This window comes from Callithrix jacchus, chromosome 5, assembly GCF_049354715.1.
Source record: "Callithrix jacchus isolate 240 chromosome 5, calJac240_pri, whole genome shotgun sequence".
Lineage (NCBI taxonomy): Eukaryota > Metazoa > Chordata > Mammalia > Primates > Cebidae > Callithrix > Callithrix jacchus.
In genome coordinates this window covers 108,184,455-108,206,460 of record NC_133506.1, presented here as the reverse complement: position 1 = coordinate 108,206,460, position 22,006 = coordinate 108,184,455, and the positions used below count along the sequence as shown (strand labels likewise).

At 43.7% G+C, this 22,006-nt stretch overlaps 3 protein-coding genes across 16 annotated transcripts in view; 2 read left to right on the top strand and 1 right to left on the bottom strand.

Annotated features, from left to right (window-relative positions):
• Positions 1-150: 150 nt before the first annotated feature.
• TXNDC17 (thioredoxin domain containing 17) lies at positions 151-2,399 on the bottom strand. Its single transcript, XM_002748312.7, has 4 exons — positions 2,177-2,399; positions 1,572-1,653; positions 1,095-1,170; positions 151-468 (listed from the first exon to the last, which is right to left on the bottom strand). The coding sequence occupies exons 1-4, from the start codon at positions 2,319-2,321 to the stop codon at positions 400-402; spliced, it is 372 nt and encodes a 123-aa protein (XP_002748358.1). The 5' UTR covers positions 2,322-2,399; the 3' UTR covers positions 151-399.
• Positions 2,400-2,707: 308 nt separating this feature from the next.
• Positions 2,708-22,006, top strand: part of KIAA0753 (KIAA0753 ortholog) — a 69,779-nt gene continuing 50,480 nt past the window's right edge. For 7 of the 14 annotated variants that reach the window (XR_004743435.3, XR_004743434.3, XR_013535841.1 and 4 more), the window contains exons 1-6: positions 2,708-2,801; positions 8,123-8,281; positions 14,321-14,945; positions 18,084-18,190; positions 19,388-19,450; positions 19,858-20,073. Coding sequence is in view for 11 of the 14 variants with exons in the window: in XM_035301117.3 (XP_035157008.2) it covers positions 8,186-8,281; positions 14,321-14,945; positions 18,084-18,190; positions 19,388-19,450; positions 19,858-20,073 (1,107 nt within the window). In the remaining 3 variants the exon portion in view is untranslated. The remainder of the gene's footprint in view (positions 2,802-8,122; positions 8,282-14,320; positions 14,946-18,083; positions 18,191-19,387; positions 19,451-19,857; positions 20,074-22,006) is intronic. The other 7 variants (XM_078374096.1, XM_054256229.2, XM_078374095.1 and 4 more) reach the window with 5 other exon arrangements.
• On the top strand, positions 2,959-6,637 carry LOC128932144 (uncharacterized). Its single transcript, XM_054256223.2, has one exon. It carries the CDS (start codon positions 3,107-3,109, stop codon positions 6,485-6,487), a length of 3,381 nt encoding a protein of 1,126 aa, XP_054112198.1. The 5' UTR covers positions 2,959-3,106; the 3' UTR covers positions 6,488-6,637.

Below are 22,006 nucleotides of genomic sequence, written 5' to 3'. Positions count from 1 at the left end.
ATGCACAGAATTTAAAAAATCCTGATCTTTTTAGAGATTTGGAAGGTGTCCTCTGTACCTTTTTAGGGGCTTTTAGGCATTTCTGTCACTTTCAATAATACATTCCTTTGAGCTCTTACTGCTACTTCTAAAGATATATTACAGGCAAACTACAGGTTCATGGGCATTTTAATAGCAGTTTAAATGCCAGTTTTTTTTTTTTTTTAACATTTATTGCTAATATGAATTCAAAGCACATATACAGTTTATTGATACTAAAATCAGGAAATCATGGGCATTTTAATAGCAGTTTTAAATGCCAGTTTTTTTAACATTTATTGCTAATATGAATTCCAAGCACGTATACAGTTTATTGATACTAAAATCAGGAAATCAAGACATGATTGCCATCATATAATCTTAATCTTCAGAGAACAACATTTCCACGAGGTTGGCCTGAAGACACTCAGATTCTACCAGTTTTTGAGGCTGTAAGAGAAGAACAGTCAAATGTTAACTACTCCTATAAAACATTACTAGGAGTGGAATGAGTTCTGCATTGAATGACACTAATCTTTGAAGACAGAAATTACGCAATTTAGAAACTATCAACTAGTTATAACAAGTTTTATGAAAGAATCAAGATATTTGCCGTAAGATGAATCACTAACATACTTGGCTCAAGGGACTTAAATCCCAAATGCCAGGAAGCTCCACAGACTAAAACAGGAGACAGCAAGCCCAGTACCCTCTTCTTCCCCTCAACTCTGTAAGTTAGGATCCCAGGGGCATGACTTAAGTAGAGGAGGTGCCCTTTTTAACCAGAATTAGGAATTACATAGAAAACAACTGTTGATGCCAGTGTTTTAAGGAATTATCAGTCAGCCTACTTTCTGGTTATAGAATTTGTTAACAGTGACCATGAAAAAGACCTAATAGCTAGATATTTACATTATTAATTTATTGGGATTGGCCATAGGAGTGGACTCTCCACAGCACTCTGAACTGCAGTGGAATTGAGATGCAATGTCAAGATCTTTTCAAAGCTGGATCCACACCAAGTTAAAAGAGTTTTGACAGTGAATTACAGGCCCAGCATATTTAAAGATACTTACTGTTCCATACTTAAGTAGTGTAGGCACTGCTGTTACTTTCAAGTTTTTTCTGAAGTCATTATTTGGATCTTTCCAACTATCCAAAAGAAAAAGTGATCATGAAAAAAATTTACTTGGTTTTACAGTTTGCTTAATATTTGACATATCCCTATATTTTTTAGTAATCATTGTTCTTGCAGACACTTAAAAAACCTTGAGGGCTATGGCTTAATCTATTAATTACCCTGTGCAGTTTTAAAGCGTGACTATGATATAAAAGTAAAGCCAGCTAAGTTCTGGGTTTACGCCAGACCAAATTCGTTGAATTACCCTTACTTAATTCAGGTGGCCATTTTAAATTTGTATTTAATAGCTTCTAATTGTTTAACTTGTCAGACAAAACTTTGTAAAGAGAACCTCGGTGAGTCCTTGAGGCCCTTCCCGCCTAAGTTTACAATTCGTGCATATCTGTGAAGTAGAGTATACATTGCCACTTACTAAGGCTTGTCTCCTACTTGGCAGTAGATGAACACACATCCTTCACTAACGTGCTTCAGCCCCTCTCGTACGACTGGTTCAGCTTTAAAAAAAAAAAGTTGAGATAAACCCGTCAACTCTACAATCAAGCACTAATTGTTTAGTGTTCCTTTCCCCTTCCCCCAGTCTTGGTAAATACTCAGACTTTAACCTGCAGCTAACTGAAGAGATCAACAGAAGTCAGGCGTTCACTTCTGGTATTAGAACCACATTAAGGGTAAGGAACAAATCCCAGTCCAAATTTGCCCCCCGCACCACCGCACCCACAACAATGTAAAGCACATGCATTTGCTGACCAACTGACGCATCCTGTAAGACACTAATAGTACTGGGTAAGTGAGAAGTTTTAAGGAACTAGATTCCAAGATCATCCGGGTAAAATGGTAAAAAGAAGAACGCTCTTGGCAGGGCAGGGTGGGATTTTATCGGAGGAGACGGGGACAGATCTGATTGCCTCGTGGATGTCTGGAATCAAGACACTCCGCCTCCACTAAGCCCCCTTTTTGGCCATAGCCTCCACCTTCCTGCCTTTCCGCTGTATAGAAGCTCCCGAATCCCGGCCTCACCCTGCACGCAGTCGGGGCACCAGCTTTTCCCTCCAGCGTCCTTAGAACCTGTAAAGTAGGCGAAAATGGTCTTGCCATTGTGCTGTTTCACGGCCCGGTTGAACTCCTCGAAGCCGGACACACTCACCTCCTCGTAGCGGGCCATCGGCACGACGTGGAACTGCTGCTAGAGGAGTGCAAGTCTGGCCACGACGTGGAACTGCTGCTAGAGAAGTGCAAGTCTGGCCGCCGCGGGCGGGGCCCACTGGGCGGGGCGGGGCTGCTTCCGGGTGGGCAAGAGGGGGCGGGGTCTATGGACCCAGAGCCGCTGTAGAGTACGGGAGCCTCTGAGGACCATAATGCACCCTCATGGCTTTCTGCTCTCGTTTCTCAGCTCTTTCTGGGCTAGCTGCACGCCCAAGCCCATGCCTCTACCCCAATCTAGTCCCAGCCCCGGCCCCATGGACACTGGCTGCGAAACTTACCGCCTTGCAACACCTGAATCCTGAAGTAGTTCAGGAGCTTTAACAGCTCCCAAGCCGCCCTGCGCCTGTTGCTATGGCGACTGGGATGGCGGCCGGAAGCGCGGCCTAGTTGGGGGACCCCCTTGCCTGCCTCCCAGTAGCCGCGCCTCGCCCCAGGCCAGGTGGGCTCGGGCTAGGGTTAGGAAGGATTCTGGGAAGCTGCGGCAGAGGAGACCTGACGCAGACAGCCTTTATTGCTTTGTCCCCCCAATTACCTTTTCTGCCGTCTAGGCTTTAGGGGGGCCTGGGACTGGGGGCGGGTTCCCGAGCCTGGGCGGGGGTGGGATGGGCTGGGGGCTGGGAGGGAGAAAGGCTGCGAAGCGCAAGCTGAGTGTATGAGTGCGTGTGTGGAGCAGCTTAGGGAACGAGGTGCTAAGACACCACCCCCCAGGGCCGCTTTAGGGAGAGAGGGAACTGCCCTAGAGCTATGAGCCGGGCGACTGGCCGTGGAGCCTTGCCCAGGCTGCGCAGGGGCGAGCCAGCGGCTAAGATGCCGGGTCGCTGCGTTGGGCCCAGCAGGTCGGGGCGGGGAGTTCGGCGGCCGTGGGGGAAGAGACGGGGCGCGGGGACCTCCCGAGGCCGTGGAACAAGGCGCCGGGCGAGGTCCTCGGAGTGGGAGACGCGCTGTGTGAGTGCAGGAAGGCCGCAGGGCAGTCGGCGGCCGTGGGGGATGAGACAAGCTGCGGAGACCAACGATGCCGCCGGGGCGAATGAGGTTTCGGGAACTCCTGGGACCGCAGGCTCCATCGAGGCTGCAAGGGACCCTGGGGCTGTGTGGGTGAACGGAGCTGTGGGAGAGCCCGAGGTGGTGGGGCCTGCCGGGGCTGTGTGGGTGACCGGGTCTGGGGAGGAGGAGACCGAAGATAGGAGTCCCCGGGTCTGCGAAAGAAAAGGTCGCCCGGGATCTCTGGGCCATGAGAGCATTCTTCACCTGTGGCTGAAGGTGCAGGCTATGAGAGCCGCCTCGGGATGTGGGGAAGGAAGTAGAGTCGAGCTCCATCCCTTGCCTGCAGGAGAGGGACCCGTCGAAAGTGGTGTTCCTGGCCGAGCTTCCTGGGTAGAGACAAGCCATGGCGGTCTTACAGGGCCCTGGGTGAAGGGACAGGCAAGGGGGTTCCCTCGGGCCCCCTCAGGGCCTACAGCTCTGGGCTTAGGGGCAGCTTACAAAAGAGCCTTAGGCTTCTGTGGACAGGGACAGGCGGGAAGGGTGCCTCCTCCTGCGGGCGTGCCTGTGGCTCTGGAGTCAAGGTCTGAGACGGCCCTACATCTGTGGAGGGGACAGGCTGTGGGGGTTCCCGCGGCTGGGAAGGAGATAGGATATGGGATTGCCCCAGGCCCTTGTGTAAAAGGACAGGCTGTGGGCGAGCCTGGGGCCGTGGGGTGGCCTGGTGCTGTGGGAGCACCCAGAGCTGTGGAGGAAGAGCTCGGCTGCGGGGGTGCTACAGGGCAATGGGGGAGAGGACAGTCTCCGCAGATTCCTGTGGCTCTGGCACATGAAACAGTCTGTGGGGCCAGCCCTGGTGTATGGGGGAGGGGACAGGCTGTGGGGGTGCTCGACCCAGTGGTGGAGGAGCCTACCTCTGTGGTGGCCGCAGGTGTATGGCACAGGAGACAGGCTGTGGAGGAGACAGGTTCTGTGGTTATCCCTGGCCTGTGGGGCACAGGACACTCTGTCGGGGTGCCTTGTGCTACTGAAGAGGAAACTAGATATGGAGGTGACCCAGGGTTCAGGGAAAGGGGACAGCCTATGTGGGTGGAGACAGGCTCTGGGGGTGACCCAGGGTCACGGGGAGCTGCACAGACTGCAGAGCCATCATGTCTTGGGGAGCAGGCGGCAGGCCTGTGGGGGATAGAACAGCCTACAGGAATACCCAGGGCCTTGGGGAAGGACATGGGTTGTGTGAGTGTCCCAGGGCAGTGGGGAGTAGGACAGCCGGTTGGGGTGCCCCAGGCTGTGGTGGTACCGGGAGCCCTGGGAGAAGAGCTGAGCCACAACAGGGCCATGGGCCTGTGGGATGGACAGCAAGCTCTTGGGGGGCCCCCAGCTGAGGCAGTGCCTGGGCTTGAAGAGGAGACCGATGGTAGGAATGTCCCGAGCCTGTGGGAAAGGAGGCAGGCTGTAGAGGAGCCAGGGAGTCTGGGGCCTTCAGCTTTAGGGATCCCTGGGTCTGTGGATCAGGAGGCTGACTGTGGCGAAGTCTCATGCCTGTGTGGGAGGGGGCAGGCTGTGGGGGTATCTGAGACAATGGGCATACCCAGGGCAGCAGGTGGGATCCAGCACAGGTGTGCGGCAGCAGGGGTCCCAACGGTGATGAGTGCTCCAGGCTGTGGAAAGGTGCCTGCCAGAGTGCCAGCTGCTGTGTGGGTGTCTGGCCCTGTGTGTCAAGAAGGCAGCTCTAGAGACATTTTGAACCTGTGGGAAAGGGCTCAGGCTGCCAGGTTATCTGTGGCTTCAGGGGGATTCATGGCTCGGGAGGAGCTGTGGTCTGGCGGGGAAGATAGTGGTTCTGGGGCTTTCCCAGACCCATGGGAAAGGAGACAGATTATTGGGGTTCCTGTGGTGCCTGAGGGGCCTGGGCTTGGGGAAGAGGCTGACTCTGGGGGTATCCCAAGACCTTGGGGACGGAGACAGAGGGTCAGGGCTCCTGTGGCCACTGACATGCTCCTGGCTCCTGGGATGCCTGGTTCTCTGGAGCTGGAGCCTGGCTCTGGAGGCTTCTCAGGCTTTTCGGGGAGGCAGCAAACTGCAGGAATGCCTGGGACTCTGGGGCTGTCTGCAGCTAGTGGGGTGCCTAGGCCTATGCAGGAGGAAACTGGCTCAGAATTGTGGGGAGAAAGAGAGAGAGTAGGTGGGCCTGCAGATACCAAGGGTCCCACAAGGATGGGGGTGCCCAACTCTACCAGGATGCCTGGGCCCACGGGGGAGAAGACTGGCTCTGGGGGTGTCTCAGGCTTGTTGGGAAGCAGACATACTACAGGAGTGTCCATGGCTGTGGGGGTGCTGGGGTCTGTGAGAGAGGGGACATTCTCTGAGCATGTCTCTGGCCTGTCTGGAAGCAGGCAGACTCCTGGGAGGCCTGTGGCTGCTAGAGGTTCCATGGCTGTGGGAGTGCCCACAGCTTCCGAGCTCCCTGTGCCAATGGTGGGGGATACCAGCTCTGGGGATGATGGCTCAGGCATATGGGAAAGGAGACTGGCCACTGAGGGGCCTGCTGCTGCCAGGGTTCCTGGACCTGTGGAGGGGGAGACAGGCTCTGAAAGTATCTCAGGCCTATGGAGAAGGAGACATGGTGGAGCCATTCCCGAGGCTGGGAGGGTGCCTCTGCCTCTGGGGGTGCTCGCAGCTGTAGGAGCTCCCATGGCAGGGCGTGCGCCTGCTGTAGTGTGGGTGACTGGGTCCTCAGGAGCAGAAGCAGATGGGGGTGTCTCAGGTCTGACTATGTGGAGACAGTCCACAGTGGGGGCTTCAGAGGATGAGACAGGAGGTGGGAGCATTTTGAGACTGGCTGGGAGCAGCCAGGCTGTGGGGGCATCTCACACCTGTGTCCCCGAGGCCAGGTTATGGAGCTGTCCAAGGTCTACAGGGGAAGAAATGGCCTATGAGAATGCCCTAGGCATGTCAGGGACAAGAACAGCTGTGGGGATATCCCCAAATTCAAGAGAGGACGCAGGCCTTGGCCATTTCAGAGACCTCCCACAGCCAAGTGGGAGGAGGCTGGCTAGAGGAGTGTCTGCAGTTAGAATGAGAGGGAGCAATTTGGGAGAGAGTTATGAGGAGGAGGCCAGTTTGAGGGGGGTGTTCCAGTAGTGTGTGTAGGGAAGAAGTTGGGGGTAGGCGTTCTGGGGCTCTGTGGGAGGGAGCGGGTTAGGGGGAGGTGTCACGGGTGATGAAAGCACAGGCTGTAGGCATCTCAGGATGGGGGAAGAGAGGTTTTCTGTGGAGATGCCCCAGGGTCTGTAGAGGGACAAATTGGGAAGTTTACTGGAGCAGTGGGAAAGGGTCAGATGGCAAGGAACGTCCCAGAACTTTGTATAGGGGGATAGTTTCAGGGAGGGTGTCCCTGGACTCTGTGTGTGTGTGTGTGTGTGTGTGTGTGTGTGTGTTTGTGTGTGTGTGTGTGTGTGTGTGTGTAGAATCACTTGAGGCATCCTGGAGCTAGGGATCGCCTAGTTTTTTTCTAGTGGAGAATGGATTATTCGGCGTTTGGCACATGGAAGCAGCCGGGGGAAAGAACCAACCATTTAAGAGTTGGAGATACCTGGGCCCCATTTCTGCAGACCTCCTTCTGCAGACTTCGCCCCCTACTTGTGACGACGTCAAGCCAGTTGGGATTGCCTTGCTCATGTGCCTCCTCCCATCTGCTTTTTTGATTGTGTGTCTGCAGCCTTAGAAATAAGAACTCTTAGACAGCTGTCTTTGTATTCCTAAGATGTGTCTGTCTTTAAGCAAATCTAGTCTGCACATTTTGGATTTATTCAGAAGCTTAAATTAGAGTATTCTTTTTTTAACCTTGAATTTCCTGATTGATACACTATAGGATTATTTGAGAGAACAAATTCCCTAGTGATTTAAAACTAGTCAGTTTACAGAAAATCAGCTTAACTTGACACGTTAAGTTGTGTGCTATGCTCTAACCACTTTGTTATGGGAAATAGGAGAGCAAGGCAAGGCCCTTACCTCAAGGTGCTTTGTCTGGCTGGGAAGATGAGACCTATACATGTGAAATAGGTAAATAACAGCATGAGACAACACTACATGTGATAAGTATGTGAGTTGCAGTGATAGTAAAGGCTATAGGCCTTCAGAGTAGGGCAAGGCAATGATAAGGGCAGAGCCCATTACAGCTTACCAAATGTTTCATATCTGTTATCTTGTGTACATAAGTGTAGGGTGGGAGAAAGACGGAGGGAAATGAAGATTGAGCAGGATCATTCAGCTCTCCAAATGGCAGATCCTGTCCCGAATCTAGGAATTGTGATCCTACAGGTTTTCTTAGAGTCATGGAGAGTTACATGCATTTGGGCCACCCGATAGAGTGAAGCGTACTCTTTTTCACTAGTGTTAAGGTCTCTGAACATAGACCCCATGTCCAAAAAACCACCCTGCTAGAACATGCTAGTTTACCAGGGCAAAGCTCTGTTTTGGGAATAATGTCTTATTGGAGACCTTTGAGATTTGATATTTAGAATGGAAAGGGCCCAAGAGATTATTTTTAAGATAGTAAGTGTTCCCCTATTGTTTTTAAATCAGGAACTTCCAAAGTGTGGTTGCTTTTATAAATGGAAGAAACTGTCATTTACCTGTCTTTAAGCAATCACTCTCAGTGTGAGGTTGCTGTTGGCTACTTCTAGTATATTGTTACGTGAGCATGGCATTGTGTTTTATCTGTTCTTTACCCCTGTTTGAATGTTGTTGGTCTGATGTAGCTTTGTTTCGTTTTAGGAATGGTTTTAGGGAAGACTATTGCCTGATGACAAGGCTGTCACTATCATTCTATAACCTGACATGATGGGACCAGGCCAGCCAGCTTCAACCTGTGTTCATCTGGCATCTAGGGCCCAACTTGATGGGAGGAGCGACCCCACAGTACTTCAGACCCAGGTAATTCTGTTTTTACCTGTGATTTTTATTATGAAATACTTCAAACATAAAATTTGAAGGAAAAGGACAACACTTCTTTGAAATCACCTCCTAGATTCAGCAGTTGTAACAATTTTTCCTATCTGTTTTTCTACCTACTCAAACATGTGGCTCTAAAATTTTTGCAGAATCACCCCAAAGCAAGTTGTAGTCATTATGACACTTCTAAATATTTGAGAATACCTCTCCTAAAAATAAACTCTCCTACTTAATCATAATAGTATTCTCATACCTAAGTAAATGGACAAAAAAAATCCCGTTACCCAGTAACTAGTCTTTATTCAGCTTTACTCAATTGTCTCAAAAATGTCTTTTCTCCTAGCTTTATGAAAATCTTTTTTTTTTTTTTTGAGACGGAGTTTTGCTTTTGGTACCCAGGCTGGAGTGCAATGGCGCTATCTCGGCTCACCGCAACCTCCGCCTCCTGGGTTCAGGCAATTCTCCTGCCTCAGCCTCCTGAGTAGCTGAGATTACAGGCACGTGCCACCGTGCCCAGCTAATTTTTTGTATTTTTAGTAGAGACGGGGTTTCACCCTGTTGACCAGGATGGTCTTGATCTCTTGACCTCATGATCCACCCACCTCAGCCTCCCAAAGTGCTGGGATTACAGACATGAGCCACTGCACCTGGCCGAAAATCTTAAAATATACAGCAAAGTTGAATTTTACAGTGAGCACCTAGATTCCATTGTATTTCACTATATCTGTTTCACTGCATATCTATCACTCAGTCATCCCTCTAGAGATCCGTCCATCAATCCATCTTATATTTTGACACATTTCAAGTCAATTACAGACATGAGTACCCTAACTACTTCCGCATGCATATTGTACATTCAAATTCACTCTGTTTACTGTTTTTTCTTTCAATATACATTTTACATCAGAAATGATGAATACATTGCAGTGTGTACATCTTTTCACAGTTGCTGAGTTTTGACAAACTCATACACCTGTATAACCCGTAATTCTATCATGATATAGATCATTTCTATTGTCCCAGAAAGTTCTCTTAATGCCCCTTCCTAATCAATCCCCACTCCTCCTCTCCAGAGACAGCCACCAGTCTTATTTTTTCCATCACTGAGTAGTTTTCCCTGATCTTGAACTTTATATAAATGGGATCATATACTTTTTGGTATTAAGACTTAGTTTACTAGCTGTAAAGTTTTTGAAATCTATCCATGTTATTGTATGTGTCAGTAGTTTATTCCTTTTTAATCCTTTTTGCTCGTTCCATAGTATGAGTATACCACAGTTTGTTTATTCATTCTCCAATTGATGGACACCTGGATGGGATTATTATAAATAAAGCTGCTATGAACATTCTTATACAGATCTTTTTATGAACATGATTTCATTTCTCTTGGGTAAAAATACCTAACAGTGAAATTGGTGGGTCATGGGGTAGGTGTATAATTAGTTTTACAACAAGCCACTGGACTTTTTACAAAGTAGCAGTACCATTTTACATTCCTGCTGACAGTGTATGAGAGCCCCAGTTGCTCCACGTCTTTGCCAACACTTGTCTTTTTAGCCATTCTGGTGGGTGTGTAGTAACATTGTGGTGTACAAAGAAATTTTTGTAAATTTTGACATAATTTTAGACTGACAGAAAAGTTCCAAGAATAGTACACAGAATTCCTGGTTACTCTTCTCCCAGAGTCCTCAAATGCTAACATTTTGCTACATATTCCCTCCTTCTCTCTCTCACTATCTCTGTATACACACATAGTATTTTCTAAACCATTTAAGAGTAAATTGCAGACACAATGCCCTTTTACCTCTAAGTATTTTTTTTCTAAAAATAAAGACTTCTTTTACGTAGCCATAGTACAGTTTTCAGAATCAGGAAATTAACATGAAGTTACTACTACCATATAATCTACAGACCTTACTGAGATTTTGTTAGTTGTCCCCATAATGTCCTTTATAGGAAAAGAAAATCCGAGATCATAAGGTGTATTACATTGGCATGTCTCTTCAATCTCCTTTCATCCGAATGATTTCTGAGTCTGTTTTCATATTTTGTTACATTGATTTTTTTGAGAATATAGGCCAGTTATTTGTGGATTCTCTCAATTTAGATTTGCCTGATATCTTCTTACAATTACATTCAGGTAATGAACTTTTGGCAGGAGAACCGCTGAATGATACTGAGTGCTTCTCAGTGCCCCATATTGGGAGGTATCTGCTGCCAATTTAGTCCCAGCACTGACAGTGTTGACTTTCATCATTTGATTAAGTTGGTATCTGCCTAGTTTTTTCACTGTAAAGTTACTCCTTTGCTTTTTGTAACTATTTGTCTTTGAGACTATGTTAATGTCTTTTTAACACCTCAAACTTTCACCAACTACTTTGAGCATTTTTGCCTGAATCAAAATTTTATTATGATGGTTGGCTAATGGGGATTTCTAGTTTTACCCTTCCTTCTACATTTACTAGTTGCCTTGCTACTGTAAGGAAGAACTTTCCCTTCTTTTCCTAGCAATTATGTATTTAATTCAGCACAGACTCATTATTATTTTTATTACCATTATTTATTTTGATACGCAGATATTTATTTTGAAGTTCAAATGGTTTTTGATTTGGCCTGTGAGAGCCACTTGGAGTTGGCCCCAGTGTCTCTTTGACATGATCTCATCAGTCTTTGACCACTTTATGGTATAAAAAAACACTCCAAGGCCTGGCATGGTGGCTCACGCCTGTAATCCCAGCACTTTCAGAAGCCGAGGCAGGCGGATCACAAGGTCAAGAGATGAAGACCATCCTGGCCAAAATGGTGAAACCCTGTCTCCACTAAAAATACAAAAAATTATCTGAGCATGGTGGCATGTGCCTGTAATTGCAGCACTTTGGGAGGCCGAGGCAGGAGAATCACTTAAGGTGAGGAGATCAAGACCAGCCTGGCCAACATGGTGAAACCCATCTCTACTAAAAAATACAAAAATAATAGCTGAGCATGGTGGTGTGCACCTGTAGTCTCTGCTACTCAGGAGGCTGAGGCAGGAGAATAGCTTGAGCCCCTGAGGCAGAGGTTGCAGTGAGCCGAGATTGTGCTACTGCTTTCTAGCTTGGGTGACTCCATCTCAAAATAAATAAAAAATAAAAATAAAAAGATACTCCAGGCTCAGCTTGTCTTTTCCTCATCGTAGCTCTGGAATTAACTGTTTATTCAAGGACACATTGATTCTTCAGTGGAGAATGAAATTTAGAAAATCAATATCTGGGGCTGGATGTGCTCCTTGTGTCACTATTGCTAGGCCTTCTCAGAGGACAGAACTAGGAAATAGATGTATACTTGTGCATATACACACATGTACGCTCCTTCATAAATGCACATCCACACTCACATATATCTCTATCTCTGCACTTTCTCATCTCCTTTTCTTTTTTTCTCTTCTCTTCCTCCTTCTATATATCTCTTTCTGTATCTGTCTGCCCATATGTCTGTACTAAAATTCACGAGTTCACACAGATAATCCCCAATTCAAATGCAACACTCTATATTTCTAACTCCCTTGTCCAAAAGCATGAACGCTGGCTCTCATTATTCACAATATGTGAAACATTAACATGGTTCCAAATATACAAAAAGGTGTATTCAGAAAAGTGATCTGCTACTCCATTCCCTCTTGCCTTTCCATCCTATTCCTACCTGTTCCTGTAGATAACTAATCTCGTCTCTGATTTTTGTTTTGTTTCTTTTTGTGCAAATGATTCAGATGCATATATATTTTCTCATCTTTTTTTATATGAAGGGTAGTATATTATAAATCTCTCCACATCAATTCATAGAAATGCCACAGAGATCTCACTCATTTTTTTTTTACATCTTTGTTTTACTCTATTGTGTGGATAGACCATTGTTAATTCAGCTACTCTCTTCAATGGGCACTTATGATTGATTCCAATAATTTACAATTATAACACGGCATTGAGTAACTCTGTACATGTGCATTGTGGGAGGTGTATCTGCAGAGTAAATTTCTAGAAGTGAGACTCCTGGATCAAAAGGTAAATGCCAGACTTGTCCTTCAAGTTGCCTGCTTGGGTCTTTTTCAAGTGTCTTTTCTTTCTTTCCAGCTGTAAAGCTTTTTAATAAAAAAAAAAAAAAAATGATGAATGCATGTGTTTTTGTTAGATATTGCCAAATTCCCTCCATAAGAAATATGTCAATTTACATTACCACCAGCACCTCTTCTATGAGGGTGCCTGTTTCCCACAGCCTTACCAACAACATGCATCGCTGTACTTTGAAATGTTTGCTAACCAGTTGGGTAGGAGATGGTATTTCCCTGTGTTTTTAATTTGTGTTATGAGATTGAACATCTTTTTATGTATTAAAGACCTTTTTTAATTTGTATTTTTTTTTTTTTTTTTTTTTTAGTATTAATATAGATGGGATTTAACCATGTTGGCCAAGTTGGTCTCAAACTCCTGACTTCAAATGATCTACCCGCCTCAGTCTCCCAAAGTGCTGGGATGATAGGCATGAGCCACTGCACCAGGACTATACCTCAGTTTTTAAAAAATGTCAATGTATAGAAGCCCTTTGTATTAGCAAGTATTTTCTTACAGTTTTTCTGTTCTTTTGACTTAACCTATGGTATTTTTTGTCAGGCAGAAGTTTAAAGTTTTTTTTTATTTTAATGTAGTCAAACCTGTGACTTTTTTCTTTTATTGCATATGGATTTTGTGTCAGTTAGAAAGCCTTTCCCTATACCTAGCTTAAGGTGAAATTCACTTACATTTTTTTTTCTAGTACTTCTGTCAAATCCTTGAGATATTTTAGATTATTTTTAATTTTGGAAGAAAACCTTTTTCCAAACACCGTTCATTAGTCTGTGTACTTGTCAGATGATATCTATTTGTTTTTTCTTTAGTGAGGTTTTCAACTACTTTTTAAAAATCCAAAATAGTTTCCTGAAGTTTTATCATTGTGGATTATTTTTAAGTGACTCCTGATGCATGTGATTATATAAATATGTTCATTGTGAGAGCTGGGGAGGCCATCTCCAAGGTAAAGGCATCACAGGACTTGGTTCATTCAGTTTGTAGGCATGGATCCTCCTCAGACTATTTACCTGTCTTTGACAGGTTCATTCTGGAAGGCCTAAGGAGGGTACATATTGAAAGCCATAAATTTGTTTCTTTCCTTTAACCTGATAATCCTAGAACAGACCATTTAGCTTAAGGAAATAATTTTAAAAGTTTAAAAAACTAAATGTATGGCGATATTAATTGAGGTAATATTTCTATTAGTGGAAAAACTGGAACAACTAAATGTTTGATAATAAGGTTATAGTTAAGCATGAAAAGACCATTCACTGGATTTTGGAAAATGCAACCATGAAAAATAAGAACTGTAGGGATATGGAAACATGCTTATGTTTTAAGCGCATAACAAAACAAATGTGTTGTTTATTATGAGGAAAACTGACCAAAACTTGAGCCTGTGTAAGAAAGCATAAGTGGACTGTTTCGAGCAAGATCCTCTTAGGGGCAGGATAAAAGATGGATCCAGCCACCAGATGAAGTCTCAGGAAGACCTGAAGAAGTATTATCAGATGGCTTGGGTCTGGTGTGCTGTGTGATACTATCCCTGGAGCAGATTTTAAGAAAGCGCCAATGGGTTATATTGGCCACTTGCCGGAGCCTGACATTTTGAAATAGGACAGAAGTCTGTAACTGGGAAATTGAAGGACTTAGCAGTTGTCACTTGAATCTTTCTGGGTTGACTTTTAGAGGTGGGTCCCAGTATGACATTAGTACACAGAAGGATAATAGTATGGGACTGGGCGATTGCAGGATAGAACCAGGGCTATGCGATGAACCCAAGGGTGTAGGAGAGTGGCTGTGTCTATCAGTAAAACAGAAAAATGCTTCTTAGCACTAATGGTCTGGTGGGCGAAATTTTAGGAATTTGATTATAGACATGTACCAATTGTGCAATAGGTAATTTTTCTAATGTCTGCTTACTTGTATTTGCTTTTTAAAGAACCAGCTGCAGTTTAATAGGAATGTTCCTACCCATTCAAGCAACTTGGCAATCCGATATTCTTGCCCACATGCCATTAGAATTGAAAAACTGAAGCACTCATACAATGAATCATACCATTGTAATGATGCAGATTGTAGAGTTGGTCCTGACCTAGGCAGTTCTGTTTCATTTTCCGTCATATCAGAAGAGAGACTTAGCTATGCCATCCACCTGGCCAGAAGAGATGTGAAACGAAGACAATTCGAAGAACACATAAAAGAACATCATCTCAGAAGTCAGCCTCAAAGCTCTCAGAAGTGTGGACACACTAAGTATAAAATACCTGACCACAGGGTGGAAAGGAAGGAACCAAAGAGTCAAGCAGTCTGTCAGTGCAGCCACCAGCCATCCAAAGTAGAAATCTCCAGCTCGGGTGCCAAAGTATACCTTTACTCATCTCATCCAGGCCAGTCAGATCTCACCATGCCAAATTCACCACCCACCCATGATCCGGGACTTCAGCTTCATCCCAGGATAGGTGATCACAAAAACATCAGTGAACAGAAAAGCCTGCTAGAAGTCCAGCGACTCCAGAAAGAATTGAGCAGTTGTATCCACAAAATTGAAGAGGTAACTAAAAAAGGTGAGAAAAATTTGATTCTTTACTTCGACCTAAGGCTGTGAGTGTGGGATAGTTTTTAAATGTATTCCTTCAGGACTCCCAGCCCCTACAGCAATTTCATTCCTTCCTTTGTGTGTTGATTTACTGGAGTGTGAGCACTCAGGACAAGACAGGCTTGGAGTTTGACCCGTGTCTTGCCCCAGCTCCTCTTTCCAGCAGAGGGACACGAAGGAACTTCCTCACTGTGGCTGTCCTTGGAATGTGCACTGCCTGTGGGCCCAGCCTAGGAGGTGGCATTAATGTCTGAACCTTAGGTCTTCTGGCTCCTGGGTGCAAATTATCCTATCATGTTTTCCCTCTTCTGGGAAAATTATTTTTTAAATTTGCTCAAAAAAAAGCATAATGTATGTATGTTATAGATAAAACCCATTCTCCCTTGGGCAGTATTTAAGTAAGTACACACCGATGACAAGGGAAGTTGTGGGTATATGTGTAAAATGTTTGACCACAGGGTAGAAAGGAAGGAGTGTAATCATATATGGTTTTCTACAGTTCTCATTGTTCTCAGGGCCCTTGCATTTCCTTGCTGAGGAGAAGACTGGTTCCACTGGAGAATTTGGGGTTACTGTATTAACAAGCAGGAAATCAAGCCCAGCTTTCAGACAGCAAGGGATACAGAGTTGAGCATCACAAGTAACTGTTGCACCAGGATACTACACAGCCTAGAATTATTTTTTGCATTTTCAATTTAATATATGCATATGTGCATCTTATGTAAAGAATTTAAGGTACCTTAAGAAATACCTGTGATTGAACAAGATAAAACAAAAATGTGCATGAGGATATTGTGGCAGAGGAAAAATAAGGAAAGGAAAAACATTTACTAGGGATGAGTCACAAATTTGCTTCTGAGCTTCTTGAAGCCAGCTAAAGAGGGAACTTCAATCACCTGGAGAATTTACAAAGTCTAAGACAGAAAAAAACTATTGTGTAAGGAAAGCAATTATTCCACATATTAAGGCCAGAAAGAAATTTCTCCTGTGAGTCTTCTTAAAGAGTGTGTTACATAATATCATGAACAATTCAAAAACATTCTAGTATAAAAGTAAGAGAAATGTTGTGGCTTGTTTCTCCTGACACTACTTAGTGTCAGCCTGTGGCATGACTCCCCACATACTTTGAATAGAAGCCCTGCTACCAGGGGAATGAAGCCATGAGGTCCACTGCTCTGGTAATCTGGCCTAATACGGGGGAACTGTTAGCATAGAGCTTTCAAAGTCTCCATGAGGAAGGACTGGGTTGGTTTATTTTATTTACACAGATTTTCAGTCTGTCACAAGTCAATACTTTGTGAACTATAATAAAAATGTCACAGTAGTGGCAAACTGGTATGGAAACACATAAATGTATGGTTTAAATTTCTGTCCTTACCTTTCATGGACTAATAATAGTTTACGATAGCCCCTTGCTGCAAACCCTCTGTCAAGTAACCCCGAAGCACCCATTTGTGCTTCCCAAATGCTGCTTTGTAGACTGATGCAAGTGCTGCATCAGAGTCGACTGCAATGAGCCTTCAAATCCAACCACCTAAGCCTGTCCCATTCCTGTTCATATAGGTATAGGAATCCAGATTTTCTCCCTACCATGCAGCCCAAACAAGAGATGAAAATAATTAGACATATAGGCTCTCATGAGACTACATCTATATGTCTCGGCTCCTGACTGCAGATTTCTGCTTTCTTCCAAACAGCCTTACACTCTTTGCATTGTTTGATGTTTCTTTTTTTAACTCCCATAACATTCTTTTTTATTTTATTATTTTATTTTTTTGAGACAAGGTCTCAGTTGGTCAGCCTGTTTGATGTTTTAAAAAGTAAATATTAAAAATTTGAAATTATAAAATATACTTTTACTAATTAAAGATTGTCTTTTCTTTGACAATTGGAATATGTTGAAGTTCTGTATAAGAATTTGTTTGTGTAAGTGTATTTGAAAACTACATCCTGGAAGGAATAGATAAATTGTATCTCCCTCAGGCAATTTTCCAGAAACAGTTTCTTTGGACCAATCTTTTGAAGGTGTAGAGAACCAGTGTGTACAAGGGGATGCTTGCTGGGAAATACTTGAAGACTCTAGACACTCAAATAATTTTGAGACTTTCTATCTTAATATGTTAGAGAAAGGATTTGTCTTTTGAATTCAAGATTAAGGCTGGGGCCTGAGAATCACTTGACTGGGAGGTAGAGGTTGCAGTATGAGACTGGTGACAGTGTGAGACTCTGCCTCAGAAAGAAAAAGAAAAAAAAAAGATTAAGATAAGATGCTATCTTAATATCTCTCTCTTTTTTTTTTTTTTTAGACAAAGTCAGTCTCACTTGGTCGCTCAGGCTGGAGTGTAGTGACACGATCTCAGCTCACTGCAACCTCTGCCTCCTGGGTTCAAGCAGTTCTCCTTCCTCAGCCTCCCGAGTAGCTGGGATTACAGATGCATACCACCACGCCTGGCTAATTTTTGTATTTTTAGTGGAGACAGGGTTTCACCATGTTGACTGGGCTGGTTTCAAACTCCTGACCTCAGGAGATCTGCCCGTCTCGGCCTCCCAAAATGCTGGGATTACAGGTGTAAGCCACCATGCCTGGCCAGGATTTCTCTTTTGAATTCAACATTTGATTATTCTCTGTTAAACAGCAAAGAGTAAAGAGCATGTTAAGTGTCTTTCAGGACATATTAAGTGGCTGATAAACAGGCATTTATTAATACCTTCTTTACATTGTTAATCTTGCTAAACATAAAAATAGGGCAATAAGGAGTTTTTGAAAAAATAGCAAGAATAACAGATTCTGGTTCAACGTAAGGAATTCTAAAATAGTAAGAGATGCCTCACAGCGAAATTGCAGTCCAGTGGGAATTCCGGCTGGAGGGGAGCTTGATGGAATAAATGTCTTCATGTCTCTTCCATCTCTCAGTCAGTACACAGGTCCACTTACTGCTGGTTTCTTGGCTGATGAAAAATGAAATTTTCTGTTAGGATAGCCTCATTTTTTTTCTTAATAAAACCAGAGATCTTCAACTTTATTATTTTTGTAAGTAATCAACTTCTATAAGCATTATTATAAGGTTTATAATCCACTTTTGGGGAAAACTATTAATATTTTCAGATAGACTAGAAGAAGCTTTGGATCCAGATGAAGAACGTCGAGTCCGTATCAGGAGACAGGAGCAAGCTGTTCGCTCTGCCCGAATGCTCTACGTCCTCCAGCAGCAGGTGTGAAAAGTTCAGGGAGAAGTAATGCAGTCAGCCTTGTGTACTGCTTCCTTAGAGAGTTTCAGCTTTCCTTTTGTCTCAGACAGTTTAGTGCTAGAGTATCCCATAGGAGTTCTGACAGATTTGTGAGGCTTAATTTCCTGAACACATGGGCAAATAATTCTCATTCTTGTTGTAATCTGCCTGTGTGTGTGTGTGTCCAAACTTCTTAAACAGAGGTTCTTGATTTTTTGAGGTCATAGACCTTTGACAATCTATTAAAAGCCACTCCTCCCCATCCCCAAGATGCTTATACATTATATAGCACATATTTTTGTATAGGAAGTCAGGTGGATCAGTTACCCTGAACCCTTGGTCCCAGCTATGGACCCTAGTGTTAGAGGAAAGAGACCTTGTTAGTTTCCCATGTATTACATGTTTATAATATTAAAAGCTTGTAGATAGTATATAATTTGATTATTCTTTATTAATTTGATTACTCTTTACAGTAAAGAGTAAAGACCATGCTAAGTGTCTTGCAGGACACCTTTAGTGGCTGATCCACAGGCATTTATATTCTCTACATTGTGATTTAAAGAATTTTTTACATTGTGATGTAAAGGATTTTTAAGAAGTGTTTGCTTTGATTTTAATGCCTTATACATTGGCAAGCCTTTTATTCATTTCTGGTCACTGAAATCACATGTTAGCCTTACTGCTTGAACCAAAAACTGTACTTTTCATTTAAAAGAAGATACCTGAGTTAGATTTTGCACTGTATTCTTTTGGGTTCTATTTCAGTTCTTATTCTACACTGCTGCTGTAGAGATTGCTCTAAAACATGACTCTTGTCAGACCTCTGCTGAAAAGACTTTAGTGCCTCTCTGTAACTTAGAGGATGAAAGCTAAACTCTTCAGCATGACATGTAAGACTTCATGATCTGGCCTGCCTCCATTTCTAGAGTCACCTCCACCTTCACTCCTTCATGCTAAATTCCTCTTCCACTGGGGACCAAGGGATGGAAGGTGAACACTGCCTAGTCACCATCTTGAACTGGAAACCAGTAACGGTATTTTGGGTGCCTTTTGTCATTTTCAAGTGACTTGAATTAATAATGGTTATGTTTGGACAAGACAGGATATATCAGTGTATCCTTTTCTACAAAAAAGATCAGTGGAAAGGTATGAAGTTTCTTCTTTCCCCTTTTTACAAAACAGGTTAAAGAAATCCAGGAAGAGTTGGATAAATTGAGTCCACATAAAATTAAACACACTAAGAAGGTATGCTGCAGTTAAATTATGATCAATTCTTATTTAAAAATTACATTTCCCAATGTTTTCTTAGTATTGTATAGGGCCCTCTGCACTAATGTTATTTTCAGTACTTATAGAAACCTGTTATTGAGGAAGTGAGCACCTTAAATATTCTGAATATGGTTGCCTTCCAAGGAACAGGTTCTAAAAAATACATTTTTGTTGTTGCTGCTAATATAAGAAATTGGGAGTAGTAGGGAAAACACCATCACTAGAAAACTTTAAACTTTACAACTCCCTTTACTATAAAAAAGTTTTTACTATAGAAAGCACTTTAAACAGAAAGAAGATAGGCTATAAATATTGTTAGAAGCTGGGCGAATGTTAGGAAGTTCTGAGTGTGGAAATAACTTCTCCATCTTGTTTGTTACCAGTCGTGGGCAATGTCTAGGCTGGCGGCTGCCCATCGAGGAGCCATTCGGGCCTTACACATGTTCATCACTCAGTTTACTGACCGAGGGGAACACCCCCTTCCTGCTCGGTGCAGGGAACTGGGCAGCCTTATTCGCCAGCTTTCACTTTGTTCTGCCAAGCTGGATGCAGACCCTTCTGTTCCTGATGTGGTTATAGACATTCTGCAACAAATTGAGGTATGGAATTGATTACAGTTTTTGTTAGGGGTGTATTGCAAGTAATGCTTACTGTTACCTAGTTTCGTTAGGATTTATGGAGAATACAAGACAAAGCTGTTACCCAGTGAACTGAAGCTATGCAGAGGGCCCAAGGATCATTTCATTTTTATCTTGTTATTTTTACGGTCTAGCCTATATTATCGTATTTCACTACTTTGAAAATTGGTGACTTGAGTATAAAACATATAACAACTTTAAACCAGGTTCATTAACTAAACAGAATGTTCCATTCCCTGGCCCATGCCATTTAAGAAAAAAATGTAGAAAAGGAAACCAGTAAAACATTCTTAAATTAGAATAACAGTGTTTAAGTTGGATGGATTTTAGTAAAGAAGAAACACTGAAAGATACAGTATGTGGAATCAGAGCCTCAAATCTTGTGATATAGCTGGAGACTTCTAGAAATCTCGGCTGGCATGTATTAGACAGGAATCGATAATGTTCTTAGTTTTCATTGGTGACAAAGACAACAATAGCAGTATGCCATTGATTTTATAGTTCTCTGAAGTTTGCGTGGTGTTACCATATAATTATGCCATTTGAACCTTTCTGTGGCAGTATGCTTTTCGATTGGTTTTACTACTATTGTGCAGATTAAGATTTTTTTAGAAAAAGCAAAAGTTGGAGAGATGACAGTTATTTTCTTGGGAACTAGAGATCAAATTCTTTCTTCTGACTCCCATGCTAGTATTAGTTCCCCTATGCCGTACATTTTCATCTGCAAATAGAAAGGTGATCTTCATGTTAGTGTGGCAGAGTAAGCCGTTAGCTGTAGAAGAATTCTAGATTAATGACACTTCATTTCTGCCACCATTAACTAGTTCTTGGCAGTCTTTAAGGCCCCTTCTTCCTTCACAGGTTCATTTTCAAGCAAATGTGTCTGTGATTTTCACTGGTTACATTCGTATGTATAGAATTCACTGTGAGGAATGCTGTTGTCAAACGCAGACCTCAGAATTTTTAGGCAGCATATCAAGTCATGCGATGCTTTCTTAACTTATCCATAAGAAGCATTTATGGGCTGAAATAACTTCATTTAGAGTATACATCTTCGTAATCCTAGAAGAGATCCAAAGAGACTGTCTAGTCCCTCTCCCACATTTTGAGCTTGAGTAAGAGCACCTCTAACATCATTCATTCTTTCTTTCTTGTTTTGAGATGGAGTCTCACTCTGTCACCCACACTGGGGTGCAGTGGCACAATCTCAGCTCACTGTAACCTCCGCCTCCCAAGTTCAAGTGATTCTCCTGCTTCAGCCTCCCGAGTAGCTGGGATTACAGGTGCCTGCCACCGCACCTGGCTAATTTTTATATTTTTAGTAGAGATAGGGTTTCACCACATTGGCCTGGCTGGCCTTGAACTCCTGACCTTGTGATCCACCTGCCTCGGCCACCCAAAGTGCTGGGATTATAGGTGTCAGCCACTGTGCCTAGCCCAACATGTTTCTTTCTTTTTTTTTTTTTTTTTTGAGACGGAGTTTCGCTCTTGTTACCCAGGCTGGAGTGCAATGGTGCGATCTCGGCTCACTGCAACCTCCACCTCCTGGGTTCAGGCAATTCTCCTGCCTCAGCCTCCTGAGTAGCTGGGATTACAGGCATGCGCCACCATGCCCAGCTAATTTTGTGTATTTTTAGTAGAGACGGGGTTTCACCATGTTGACCAGGATGGTCTGGATCTCTTGACCTCGTGATCCACCCGCCTCAGCCTCCCAAAGTGCTGGGATTACAGGCTTGAGCCACCGCACCCGGCCCCAACATGTTTCTTAAACAGAATGTTTATCTCCCCTACTTTTCAAAATGCAAGACGTGTTATCTTTCCTGTTGTGGCCCTACACCATTTCACAGCGCATTTTCTTACTATGTTACTGTTCTCCAAACTAAGTGTTCCTGAC

Bases quoted from the DNA above. Each gene is read 5' to 3' on its own strand.
- TXNDC17 (XM_002748312.7), bottom strand. From the start codon at position 2,321: ATGGCCCGCTACGAGGAGGTGAGTGTGTCCGGCTTCGAGGAGTTCAAC. The intron at 1,654-2,176 runs GTGAGGCCGGGA...TTTTTTTTAAAG, and splicing joins GTGCCCCGACTGCGTGCAGG to CTGAACCAGTCGTACGAGAG. The intron at 1,171-1,571 runs GTAAGTGGCAAT...TCTTTTGGATAG, and splicing joins CAAGTAGGAGACAAGCCTTA to TTGGAAAGATCCAAATAATG.
- LOC128932144 (XM_054256223.2), top strand. From the start codon at position 3,107: ATGAGCCGGGCGACTGGCCGTGGAGCCTTGCCCAGGCTGCGCAGGGGC.